The sequence below is a fragment of the Saccopteryx leptura genome, chromosome 2 (assembly GCF_036850995.1).
Source record: "Saccopteryx leptura isolate mSacLep1 chromosome 2, mSacLep1_pri_phased_curated, whole genome shotgun sequence".
NCBI classification, from domain to species: domain Eukaryota; kingdom Metazoa; phylum Chordata; class Mammalia; order Chiroptera; family Emballonuridae; genus Saccopteryx; species Saccopteryx leptura.
The window spans coordinates 272,266,236-272,280,210 of NC_089504.1; the positions used below are offsets into that span (position 1 = coordinate 272,266,236).

General features: G+C 45.1%; 1 protein-coding gene across 2 annotated transcripts in view; it reads left to right on the forward strand.

The window, feature by feature from the left end:
* The window catches only part of KCNH1 (potassium voltage-gated channel subfamily H member 1), a 334,319-nt gene that overhangs the window by 240,182 nt on the left and 80,162 nt on the right, over window positions 1–13,975 (forward strand). For both annotated transcript variants that reach the window (XM_066366052.1, XM_066366053.1), the window contains exons 8-9: window positions 4,262–4,461; window positions 10,649–10,901. In XM_066366052.1, the coding sequence (XP_066222149.1) occupies window positions 4,262–4,461; window positions 10,649–10,901 (453 nt within the window). The remainder of the gene's footprint in view (window positions 1–4,261; window positions 4,462–10,648; window positions 10,902–13,975) is intronic.

Sequence of the window (13,975 nt, forward strand, 5' to 3'; positions counted from 1 at the left end):
AACTAATCCACATTTAGAGCCATCCAAGGTGTCCCCGGCACTGTGAGGTTCAGTCATGACAGTGGCATTGCTACAGGCACCCTTCCTTCCTCCCGCGTCTCGTTCGGGGATCTAGTCAGGTGATAGCTGGACTACAGGCCTTCTCTCCCAGTTAAGTTGTATTTAAGGCCATCATGCTTTATATCTAAGATATCAACAGCCTGTCCAGGCAGTAGCACAGTGGATAGAGAGGATTTGCTGGCTTGAGTGTGGGATCATAGATTTGAGCCCAAAGGTAGCTGACTTGAAGACCAAGTTCGCTGTTTTGAGCAAAAGGTCACTAGCTCAGCTGGAGCCCCCAGTCAAGGCACATATGAGAAAGCAATCAGTGAACAACTAAGGAGCCACAACTATGAGTTGATGCTTCTCATCTCTCTCCCTTCCTGTCTGTCCATCCCTATCTGTGTCTCTCTCTCTCCCTCTCTCTCTAACTTAAAAAAAAAAGATATCAACAGATAAAATGTGCACATGGAAAACACAGCCCCACTTTGTATAAAGTTATAGAAAGGATATAGAGAGCAGAATTATCCATTTTTAATAATAGTAAAATTTTATAATCATGATAATAAATGAATAATACTGTCCTGAGGACCCTTAACCTTCCAGAATGCCTCAGAACCAAGCTGGGACAGAGCAGCCTGGAGCCATAAATGACGGATGTGGCATCATGGCCCTAGCTGTGACCAGAACACACCCATGTGTCAGACCTGGCCCTGTTTCTCAGATCATTAACAAGAGAGCTATTCTTTCTGTATTGATTTAGTGTAACTATTTTTTTTTTTATGCTCAAGATTGAATTAACTTTCTGGCAGCCATCCTGAGAAAAGCACCTCTACTTTTCACGCATGACCTCTGGTTGATTGTGGAGCAGGGAGCAGAGCTGAGGCAGGACCGCCACCCGGGCTTATTGAGTTAGGGTCAGACTGCCTGGAAACAAGGCAGCCACCAGGCCCCGGGAGGCTGGTGCTGAGCCCACTGGGCGCCATCACTGGGATGCAGGAGGTGGGAGCTTCGAGCCTGTTGTGTCTGAGGTTATTTATGAGCTTAGCAGAGCTGGTGTCTGCATTATGCAGGCTTGACTACTGCTTTTCATCTGCCTCCTTTTGTTCAGAGTGACAGCACTTCCCAGAGCTGGCGGCACTTTCTGATCAGCGTTTACAATTTTTTCAGGTGGATTAGTGTCCGCAGTTATTCAGGGAACTGGAGCCAGCACTGTTGGGCAGGCTAACGGGAAGATTTCCTCCCCTTCCCTGTAGATGCATGCCTTTCTCTCTTTCCTCCCCCCCTTATTCTTTCAGCTAAGCTGAGTAAGATTTTTTTGAAAGAAATGATGTGGGGTTTCCATCCTTACCATGAGACAGTATTCATCAATTAAAAGGATTGAACTATGGATATAAGCAACAAGGAAGATGGAGCTCAAGGATGTTTTGCTAAGTGAAAAAAAATAATAATTTCTAAAGATCATGTACTGTATGGTTCCATTTTTATAACATTCTTGAAATGACATAATTCTAAAAAAGAAGAGATTAGTGGTTTCTTGGGGGGGGGGTTGAGTAGCACAGGGAGAGCTCTGTGACTATAGAACAGTTCTGTATTTTGAATGTGGTGCTGGTTGCATGAATTTACACATGTGGTAAAATGACATAGAATTATACACATACTTTATAGCGATGTAAATCTTCTGGCTTGGTATTGTACCCTTGTTCTATAATATGTAGCCAATGAAGAAACTGGGTGAGGGGGTACAGAATCTCTCTGTACTGTATTACAGCTTCTTGTGAATTTATAACTATTTTAGCATAAAATTTTTCTTTCTTAAGAAGAATAAGCTATTGTTGATACATGCAACAACATAGATGAATCTCAAAATAATTGTGCTGAATAAAGGAAACCAGTCAAAACAAGTACAAAAAAAAATAGAGATAAATTGGACTACCTTAAAATTAAAAACTTTTATGCTGCAAATGATACCATCAAGAAAATAAAAAGACAACCCACATTATGTGAGGAAGTATTTGTAAGTCATATACCTGATAAAGGGTTATGTCCAGAATATATAAGGAACACATAACTCAATAATAGAAAGACAAACAACCTAACTGAAAAATAGGCAAAAGATTTGAGTGAACATTTCTCCAAAGAAGATATATGACTGGCCAATAAGCACATGAAAGATGCTTAATTAACATCATTAGCCATCAGGGAAAAACAAATCAAAAGTGAGATAACAGATCACACTCATTAAGATGATGATAATAATAATAAAACAGATAATAACAAGTGTTGTTTGGATGTTGGAGACACTGAAAACAATTATACCCCATCAGTGAGAATGTTAAATGTTGCAGTTACCTTAGAAAACAGTTTGGCAGTTCCTCAAAACGTTAAACATAGAGATACGACATGACCCAATAGCTCCATTCCTAGGTATATGCCCAAGAGAAATAAAAACATGTTCATACAAAAACTTATATGAACAATGGGGAAACTGGCTACAAAAACTTGTACGAGTGTTTGTAACAGCATTATTCATAATAGCCAAAATATGAAAATGACCCAAATGCCAATGGACTGGTGAATGCATAAATCAAAAATAGTATGTCTATACATACAATGGAATATTATTCAATAATAAAAGAAAATACCTTAAAAACATTGTGTTAAAAGAAAGAAGCTAGCCACAGAGGCCACATATTGTATGATTTAATTTACAAGAAATTTCCAGAATAGACAAATCTATGGAGACAAAAAGTGGTTGCCTAGGGAATGGCGGGGGCTGGGGGATGGGGAATGAGTGATAATAGAGATGGGATTTCTTTGGGAAGATGAAAATATTCTAAACTTAGTGTGATAGTTTTATGACTCTGTAAATATACTAAAAGCCATTGAATTGTATATGTTAACGGATGTATTTACGGTATATGAATTATATCTTAATATAGATTTTTTTAAAAGTACATACTCTATTATTCCATTTATATAAAATTATTGAAAATGCACACTAATCTATGGTGACAGAAAACGTCCGCGGTTGCTTGGGAATGGGAGGGTGGAGAGTAGGGAGAAGAGGGAGGTGGAGGGATTATAAAGGGACAGGGCAAAACTTTTCGGGAGTGATGGAGATGTTCACTATATTGATTGTGGTGGTGGTTTTATGGGTGTATAGATATGTCAAAGCTTTTCAAGTTGTATTCTTTAGACATGTGCAGTTTATTGTATATTAATAATTTGTTTTAAAAAAAAAGCCAGAGCCAAAATGTGTGTGAAATTCACAAATTTCATAATGTTAGCTCCCGGGATACAGTGACAAGGAAAAGATGTGTCCGGTATTCAAGCAACTCATATTTGATCAAGAAGGAAGCATATGTAACACGAGCTCTACAGATATGCCTGAGAGGCATGGTTTTCTTCGAGGGGAGGTTCCCTGGAAATGTTGGCCCTTGAGTTCCGCATTCAAGGGCAAATGGGAGTTAGAGGTAGAAGGTGGTGTGTGTGATGACATAATGGTCCTCATCCACGACACTAATGTAGGGGAGCAGCAGAAGCACAGAGAATGTATGTCTTTGCTATAGCCCAGAGGGGACCTGATTTTATTCTTGTCATATCAAAGCCACACCCTCCCCCAGGAGTTATGTGACAGTGAAGTGGATTGTTGTATGAATATGCTCCTGAACAATAAGTGCAAAGCAGAGATAGACCAGCCTTCATCATTCTTGGCAGGCTTGTTTATTTATTTGTGATTACATATTCCAGGTCTGGCCTTCTGCAACATGGTTGCTGTGTAAGGGCCAGGGCTGAGTGTCTCATTCACCCTCCTGTCCCTGGCACATGGCAGGGAGTGAAAAAGATTACTTGCTGATAGGTTTGGATTTGAGCCTGTATAGAGCACATGGGGACACATTTGACTGGTGGCCTCAGGCATGGCTGTAAAGTGCAGCAGTCCAAGTGCACCGACCCCCAATTGTTCTCTGTATGCTAGCTCTGGCCCCAGTCATGTCAACTCTATCCACCCTGGCTATGTCCTACTCATCTGATGTTAGGACTCTTTTTTGGGGTCCATTCCCAGAGGCTCCTAGGGTGAGATTTGACTGGAATGTCAGGACAGTCCGTTGTGGGGAAGGCTGCTCTGGCCATTGGTCTGTTCTAGGCAAGGTGGGGGGTATTCTTGTCCCTGGTTCAGGGACCACTCATGTGATATGTCTTCTCCTCCTTCTGTCTCTAGCACTACTTTATGCCACCATCTTTGGGAATGTGACGACCATTTTCCAACAGATGTACGCCAACACCAACAGGTACCATGAGATGCTCAACAGCGTTCGGGACTTCCTAAAGCTCTACCAAGTGCCAAAGGGATTGAGTGAGCGGGTCATGGATTATATCGTGTCCACCTGGTCCATGTCCAGAGGCATTGACACAGAAAAGGTAAGAAGGGTGACAAACTCATGTAAGCCACCTTTCCCTGGGAGACTCAGGTCTGTACTAGGACAGACCTTCGAATTCTCCTGGGTAGTTTTGTGTTTCCAGGTCCTACCTCCCGAGATTTGGATGGCTTCTGGATGAGCCTTGCTCAAAGACTTGCAATATAGAGTCATTATTTAAGAAATGGAAAAGACAGGAAGTGTCTCCTGGAGAAAAGGGGAACTGGAAGTCCAGGGCAGAATTTCCCAGGTTTATGTAATGATAAGAATGAGAGCCACCCAGGGTGAGGGCATGAGTATCACTGATTTTCTTCTGGCCTCAGGCTAGGTTGGCACGAGATGGCCTAGCCCTGCTACTGATGTTCTGTTTATTCAAACCTTTGATATTTTGCTCATCATGGTATACTTTGGCATGAATTTTTATTTTTTTTAAGTATTGCAGTAAACGATGATTTACCTTGATTTCTGACTTTTTAGCATCCCCTTCAGTTTTGTGCTCAAGACGGTGGCCTCGCTCTAGTCCTGGTCCTGATAAGAATGCTGTGATGTGGTCATTCCAAGCAGACCCCCGGCCTCTGCCCCAGGTCTCTAGAATGAGAATCTGAGGAGGAGGGGAGGGAGAGACCGGAAGTCTGCATTTTTAACAAGTGCGCAGGTGATCCTCTTTATCAGGCAAGTCTGGGAAATCCTGAGCGGGGGCTTGTGCCTCAATCTTGAGCTGCCTTGGGCAGAGCATCAGTTAGGCCCCTCCCTAGGCATCAGTTTTCCCACCTGGACAATGAAAATGGCCACAAATCCCTGTTTTGTCAGAGTTGGATTATTCTAGATGCATTTTAATAAACTGAAGAAAATGTGGAAAGCATGAGAAAAGATCCAGGGCACTTTCTATTATTCATTTAGGAATTACCTCCATTGTATATTTCCTGTAAGCAAAAACGTAACCCTAGGTCAGTTTCCTCTGTGTCTCAGTCTTTTCAGCTGCACGCACTTCTCCTTCCATGGCCAGTTTGCAAGTACTTGGGGAATACTGATTTCTTTCACTGTTACAATGAGGACAACAGAAAGATGAGACTATTGCAAAAATGCCTTGTGACACATTCAAAGCAGGCTTTGGATCAGCTATTCACGCTCCTAGTCTTCCTCCATTAGATAGTCGGTTGAGAGTTGACAGTTTGAAAGGCAAAACTGAACCAAGTTTAACTGATCCCAACTTAAAAGAAACAATACTTTGGTTTCATTGACCATCTGACCTAATAACAACAGCAACGTACCAACACCAGCAGCCTAGCACTAGCCACCGTGACTTGAACGTGCATCGAGCACAGACATTTACTGCGCTTCTCTGTGCGCCTGGCCTGCTATTCATACTTCACTCACGCTCCACAACAACCCTGCTGCTATTCCTATTGAAAAGGACAAGGACACAGAGGCCCAATTAATTTCATCAACTGCCCTTGGTCACAGAGTTAAGACTGGCAAAGCCAGGATTTGAACCCGATTTGTCTTGACTTCAAAGCTTGTGCTTTTCCTACAATTACTTTTTCTTTTTAAATTTAAAACATATACTAGAGGGTAGAAGGGTGAGTCTAAACAGACTTGCCTGGTTTCTCAGACAGGCAGGGCGTCTGGGGCAGGACTTAGTCCCTGGCTTTGCCGGTCACCTGCCCCAGCCGAGCCTGTTGTTTCTGCTGTGCTCTTTCAGCAAGGCTGTGGGTTCTGTGGGTGCCTGGGAACTGACGGAGCAGAAGGGAACTTGGCTCTCTCAGCCCGGGGCTCCTTTCCCAGGGCCGGGATCGCCTCTGCAGGCTGGTTGTGGGAAAGAACCCCCCTCTGGCCGTCAAGGCGGGGCTGAGCTGGGCGGCTGCCCAGGGGAGATGGCACTGCCAGTATTGCCCTCCCCCCCCCTTCCTGTCCCCTCACATCCCTGGAGGGCTTTGTGATTTGCCCCAGATTCTGATCCCATGGAAGATGGGACCCCGTGGCTGCACAGCCTGGCCTGACCTGGGGTGGCACTCGTCCTGGTCGGCAGCTGCTATGGAGAGCACCAGGCTCACGGTCCCAGGCCTCTCCACAGCTCCCCCTCCTCCATTCCAGACTGGAATGGTCAGTGATGCCCAGGGGAGCCCGGGTGGTGTGTGTGAGGTGGGAGGCTGTAGTCCTGGGCTCATTTGGTTTACCAGTAATTGGCTGGTGACCTTGAACATGTCACTGTCCTTCTGAGTCTGTTACACCTAGAAACTAGGTGACTTTTAAGACTAAGGCCAACCTCTCAGGCCCTCTGGGCTCTGAACGTCTGTATTTCAAAGGCTCCCTCAGGATGACCCGCTGTTCTGCTGTCATGAGAGTGTCAGGGGTCAGAGCCCACAGGCATGGGGCAGCTCAGGGAGCCTTCAGGGGAGTTCTGTGCACGGTCCAAAATGAAGTCTTGGGGGAAAACTAAGCATCATTTCAAGTTCACATGACTGCTAAGTGTCAAAGCCAGAAATTACATCCAGACCTGCCTGTCCCTGTGGGCCTGTTCTCTCGGCCATGCTGCTGTCCTGCCCGATCTGGGGCGGGTCCAGGAGCCTCTGTGGTGACATCTCCCTGTGGCCCTCAAGGCCTCAAGGACCAGCAGGGATAGTATCTCCTCAGAACTAAGTAGAAGGGAAGGTGGCCCATTTGGGGGCCTAGAGCTGACACCCTCCCTCAGAGACAAGAATTCCGGACCCCCCACCTGCCCAGAGGTGCCCGATGGCTGTGACCATCTGCGATCTCTCCACTCCAGGTTCCCTGTCCTCCTTACACATGTTCTCCGGTGGCTCCGGGAATAGTGCCCCCGGTAACAGTGCCCCTGAATAAACATGGCCACCAGGCCAAGGCCTCATCCACTAGCAGCCTCTGCCAGCAAAGGCCAGCCCTGGGGAAACCAAATATTCAAAGGTGAACTTTAAAAACTAAATCTTGGTTTCGGACCAGTGGGCACAGTTTTGACATGACATGGGAGCATTCTACACTTCTTTGTGTTCTGTTTTGAGGCAGGAGGATCCAAAATAAATCCACATTGCTAACAGAAGTCTTGTTTCTAAGGAACGTTAAAGAGGAAAGCATTAGCAAGCCCTCGGCCTAGGCATTGGCCTCCTGGATTTCCCTCTGTCTCGCCAGTCCTCCGAGCCCACTCTCAGAGACCGTGCGGAGTGCCTCAGCATCCCGCAGCCCCGGAGCAAGAGTGCACAGGCACACAGAGGGAGGGGCTGGCATTTGTGGCCCCTTACTAGGGCCAGGCACTGTCCTGGGGAAGTGTGCTGGCAGATGTAATTTCATGTAATCCTCTCCAGCCAAAGGTAACAGTGTGCATCTTACAGGAGAGACCAAAGTGTAGAGCAGTTAAGTCACTGGGAGAGGAAGGAGGTGGCATTTCAACTGTTTGCCCTTTTTCCACTGCCCCGCCTCCATGCAGGGCACAGGGGCACCTGAGCAGTGTGGGCTGCAAGCGAAGCTGTTACAGGCAATGTGAAATTTGAGCTGGCTTATTTGTTTGTTTGCTTTTGCTATCAATTCAAAATAGTGACTTTATATAGTCTAATTCTAATGAGGCATTTATTGACTAAAAATACTTTTTTGCTTACAAACATACAAAACGTATTATTTTTTAATTGAATTTATTAGGGTGACATTGGTTAATAGAATGATATGGGTGTCAGGCATACAATCTATCATACATTATCTGTCTATTGTATTGTGTGTTCACCACCAAGTCAAGTGAATGAGTTGGGTTTTGAAGTAACTAGGCTGTGGAGTACGGGAGACTTCTACACTCCACGGTGAGCTCCAGATGGAAAAACATATGGTCTTTGCTAAGGCAGAGAAGTTGGAATGGGGAGAAACCAGCACCCCAAGGAAATGTCCTCAGTGGACACGGTTATTTTATGCCCCCAGGTTTGTTTACAGGCTAGGATGGGAGAAAGGATTATTTTAGGAACACTCCTAATTTCTCTGAGAAAATCCACGTGGGGTCCTATTGTGTTACTTAATATGTAAGGGGCTATACAGTGATTTCTTGCAAAAATTTTGTCCAAGGAAATATTTCTCCACCTAGAAAAGGCTGAGGAGTTTTCATTTCTTTGAAAGGTGAGACCCACATGACCTCTTACACTTCCATGTTGCCTTGACCTCCTAAATGCTGAGAATCAAACCACAAGCCCAATTTGGGGGGGGCAGCCACGGAATATAGGAAGTGGTTAGTATCTGAACTAGGCTCTGGAGTCCGACTACCTAGTTTGAGATCACAGCTCTGCCATTTCCTGGCTGTGCCACTTTGGGCAAGTTATTATCTTCTATGTGTCTCAGTTTCCTCATTTATAAAATGGTACAGTAATAGCATTTACATCTTCGGATTTATGTGACAATTAAATTAGCTAATACATGTAATAACACTCCCTGACTTTGCCTCTCCTTCTTTACTAATGTTACTTATCTTGCTTATTATTTGTCTCCTCCCACTAGATGTTAAGTTACACAAGGACAAAGGTATTTGTCTATTTTGTCCCTTGCTACATTCTCAGAGCCTAGAGTGATTCCTGGCACACGATAAGATACTTTATAAATAAGTATGGAGTGAGTGAACCACTCTAAAAAGTACTTAGCAATACCTGGCCCATAGTAAGCATTTAGTAAATGTTACTTTATAGCTCTCTTTAAATCACACCCATATTCTGTCCATCCGCAGATCCTGTCAGCTCTATCTTCAAAATATATTCTGAATGTGACCACATTTCACTGGCTCCATTACCAGAATTCCAGTCCAAGTCCCCTAAGCTCTCACCTGGACTCCTGCAGGAGTGACCTAACTTTGATGTCAGAGGCTCACGGGGAGGCCAAAGGAAGCCTCGACCTATTGGGAGTGTCCAGGTTCTTGTCTCTGTGCTAGAAAGAATTCAAGAACAACAAGAAAGATTCAGTAAAGCACGGAGGTTCTATTAAAGCAGAAGTACTCACTTAGATAAGGAGTGCATTGCCCAATGGTTCTCAGGGGTTAGGCTTATATTTTTGGATAGGGAGAGGAATTCATAAAGGTGTGGATCTGAGCAGAGTGGAGGGGGAGCGGGCGAGGCACCACCTTCCCACTGGGAGAGGGACGTTTTGTCCTTACTTAGTCTTTTCTGGAACTGTCATAGTGTGGGTGCATGATGGGTATTGTTGTATCTGCAATGCTAATGATATTGTAATAGTATTATAATTGACTATAATAGTTCACCTTTCAGTCAGGTTGCTTGGCCCTGCTGGATAGAACTGGATCGTATTTTTCTCTGCAGTTTTCCTTGCAACTCTGTTTTCACATGGGGGTGGGGAGTGGGAGAGAGGAGGGGCCCAGTCCTTTAACCTGCCCCAACTGGATTCCCTGGTTCCAGTCTTGTTCTCTGAGTTAGGACTCTCTAACTCCATTCTGCAGCTGCCATGATTCTCTAAAATATGGGCCAAGTCTTGTCACTTCCCTGCTCAAAATCCTCCAGTGTGTCCCCATCAATCTCAGAATAAATCAAAGGGTTTTTTTTACCTAATGTCTCTACATTCTCTCCTGCTTGGCATTCTCCCAAAACCATATTTCTTGCCCCTTTGCCCTCATTCTCCAATGCTATTGTTCATGTTTCCTCACAGCCTTTGTTATCCGTGAATGTTCTGTCTTCACATGGCTCTCTCTGTCACAGTATGAAAGTGTCAGTTTGAATGTCACCTCTCAGGGAGACTTTCCCGTGCTACCTAAAGGGTCCCATATTCTTCTACCCTCTCCCCAGGACCCTCTTCTTAGCATTTAACACAGATATTTGTGGTTATTGCCTCTCAAAGAAAGTAAGCACCATAAGGACAGGGACTGTGGCTGTCTTGTCCTCCAGTGCCTTGGGTGCAGTCTAGCCCAGTGGTCAGGAAACCGTGGCTCGTGAGCCACATGCGGCTCTTTGGCTCTTCCACAAAATACCACGTGCAGGTGCTACCTTGATAAGGAATGTACCACCTATATAATTTAAGCTGAAAAAATTTGGCTCTCAAAAGAAATTTCAATTGTTGTACTGTTGATATTTGGCTCTGTTAACTAATGAATTTGCCGACCACTAGCTGCTGGGCATTGATTCCACCCCCAGGTGTTGAGGGGCAGTGGGCTGGAGACCACAGGGAGGAGGACCCTGACACTGTTTCTTCCCACACCCGGCCAGGTCCTGCAGATCTGCCCCAAGGACATGAGAGCTGACATCTGCGTGCACCTGAACCGCAAGGTATTCAAGGAGCACCCGGCTTTCCGGCTGGCCAGCGACGGCTGCTTGCGGGCACTGGCCATGGAGTTCCAGACGGTGCACTGCGCCCCGGGGGACCTCATCTACCATGCAGGAGAGAGCGTTGACAGCCTCTGCTTTGTGGTCTCCGGCTCCCTGGAGGTGATTCAGGATGATGAGGTGGTGGCCATCCTAGGTAGGTGTTGCCCTTGCTGGAAGGAAACCTTCTGGTGCCCAAGGTTGGCTTAGCTACTGGGCAACTCAGTGCCGCTGTTGCCTTCAGCCAAAGTTTGGGAAAGACCAATTGTTAGCATCTGTGCATCTATCCAACAAACAAATATCTGAGTGCCTGTTTTGTAGCAGTTGTAGTATGAGGCACTTGGGATATTGCAATGACGAAATGGGTTTTGTCCTCAAGAGGCTCCTAACTCACCGGATAGATGAACAAATAAGCAGACATTTGCATGCAATGGACGAGGCAGTAACCCAGCATTCAAGTATTATGAGGGCTTTCTGGAAAAAAAAGTACAGATTGAGAGTGAGTTAGTATGGAGCAAAGAAGGGACAAAAGAGTGACCTAAGCCAGTGATTTTCAACCTTTTTTGAGCCGTGGCACATTTTTTACATTTACAAAATCCTGGGGCACACCACCTACCAAAATGACACTCTAACACAGTACATATTATACATGTAGTTAATAATATAGTTTCTAAATGTATTTATACTCACTTAAGTGTGAAACCTGGGCCTGTTTCGATGAACACAAAAGGGATATCCTGACAGGAATGGTAGAAAGACACAAACGAGGCTCTTCCTCAACAGTTCTCAGTCTCTCTCTGTTTTTAGTTTTTATCACAGTCAAGCTTGAGAAGCTCAGTTCACATAGATATGTGGTTGAAAATGGGAGCAATGTCAAAATAGCTTTGTTGGCCAGAATGGGGAACTCTTTGGCAACAGATAACCAAAAACTGTCCAAAGGAAGATCGGCAAACTTTAGCTTTAAAGTTAGATAACATTGTGATGCATTGTGATGAATTGTATATAACCCTCTGCGAGGGCTTCTTTTAAAAAGAAAAAGGTCAAATATCTATATACACCATCAGGATAGACATAACCAGCTGAGGCTGAGGCTTCATCTAGTGGTGGCAACGTTTACCTCCAGTCCTGACCAGGATTAGAAATCGGGACCATGGGGAGGAGTAGCAACTTCAACTACTCGCCGCTGCCACACAATGACAAGTGCACGGCAGCCCAAGCGGGGACCTTCCTGGGTGTGGATGAGAGGCGGCCTACTGTTGGCTCATCGCTAGTGATCGGGATGAATCCTAGAAGGTGATTGGTCAGTGAGTGTTCCCTGTGCCTCCACTCTTCCTGTCGCTGATAGCTGGAGGGATTGTGAGGAGAATGTTTATGTTCAGATGAAGGCTGCTGGCGGCGGGCTGGATAAATAGCCTCCACAGGCCGTATCTGGCAGGCGGGCCTTAGTTTGGGGACCCATGTTTAATTTCCCCACGGCACACCTGACCATGTCTCACGGCACACTGGTTGAAAAACACTGACCTAAGCAGAGAAGGAAATGTGTGTGAAATCCCTTCAGAGAGAGAGAACTTGATTCATTTGTAGAACTGCAAGTGCATCACTGTGGCTAGAGCATGCAGAACCGGAAGGGGCACGGTGAGAGGCAGGGCTGGGGAGGGAGCCAAGCACTAGGCAGATCGAGCGGCTCTGGAATCCACTGATGGGTCTTGGGTTTTACTTTGAGGGAGCCTAAGAAGAGTTTAAAGCAGGGAGAAGCATGATTGGGTTTGTACTTTAGATAGGTGACTATATTAGCAGCTTGAAGAGGGGATTGAACGAGGAAGGCTGGGGTGGGCAGATGAGGCTGGAGACATATCACCTAGGGGCAAGGTGATGGTGAGCAGGTGGAGAGAAGAAAATGGAGCTGACATATTTTAAAAGTAGCATCTAGAATTTGATGAAGGATTTACTGTTGGGGAGAGAGGAGCTTGGATGACAGGAAAGCTGGTCTGCCCTACACTGTAATAGGGAACTTGGGAGGAAGATGGGGATGTTGATATTTTGCATATTGAGCATCAGTGGCCTTTGAGAGAATCATCTGATTGCCTGAAGTCCCTTCAGAGCAGCTCTTGGTAGGGGGCGTGTCTACTCTCTGAGCCTGCCGGCCAACATAATAAGAGCCACACTTCCAGTCATCTGTTCTGTACCAGGCACATGTTACATACAGATTCTCAACGACTCTTTACTGTAACGCTAGAAAGTGATTGCATTATCCCCATTTTGTATATGAGACAATGAAAGCTCAGAGAGGGTAAGAAACTCTCCCAAGAGCTCACAGCTGACAGGGTCCGTGGCGCCAGCCTCCTGGAGTCCCTCAGATTCCAAAACCTCTGCTCTGATTTATTTTGTTAACACTGCAATCCAATGATAATTTTTGTCGATTGCTGGCCCATTAAGTTGCCAGGTACTGCTAAACATTATAAACAGATATTTTTATCTTTTACATATGATTTTTTAGGAATCTGAGACAGTGAGAGATTAAGTTACACCGAAGTTAGAATTGAGATTGAAACTAAGTATTTAAAAAAAAAAAAAAAGACCCAAACTTGGTTCCTGCCTGAGTTGCAAGTGCAAGATTCCTCTTGCTCCCCTGGTCCCAAGCCAGCTTGCCCTCCTGGTTGCATTCTGCTCAGGTTGGTAAGCAAGGACGCTTTCTATTCCCTCAGCATGTCCTGGAGACTGGGATAGAGCCTGGGTGAGGGGGTGGAGGCTGAGATTGTTTGCTGAAATAAATGTTCTGGATTCCTGGTGTCTGCTGAACTCTCCAGACAGGGTTATTCTGTTCCTTGCTTTTCTCATCCACAGAGACGTGAGAGTAGACTGTGTATAAGAAACAGAACACGTGAATGGTACAGCTGTTGCTTTAATGTAGCTGCAAGGAAATGGCATTTATTCCCCGCATTTAATCAGTGTCCTTGATAGAGAGGACTTTACATTAATAATTGAAATTCAAACTAAGCGTATATATCTAGACATAGATATTGTTTGCAACTAGGGTATCTTGCTGAGAAGAGTAACTAATGACTTTTCTTTTAATTTGAATTTGAATCCATTCTTAGGTGTGGGACATCTTTCACCCATTCCCCCACTGGTAACTCACCATATGCCTCACCTTACATACTCATGCTCAGGGCACCCTTACCAATGTATACCAAAGAGCTGCACTATTAGAAGTTGAGTATGAACACTTAG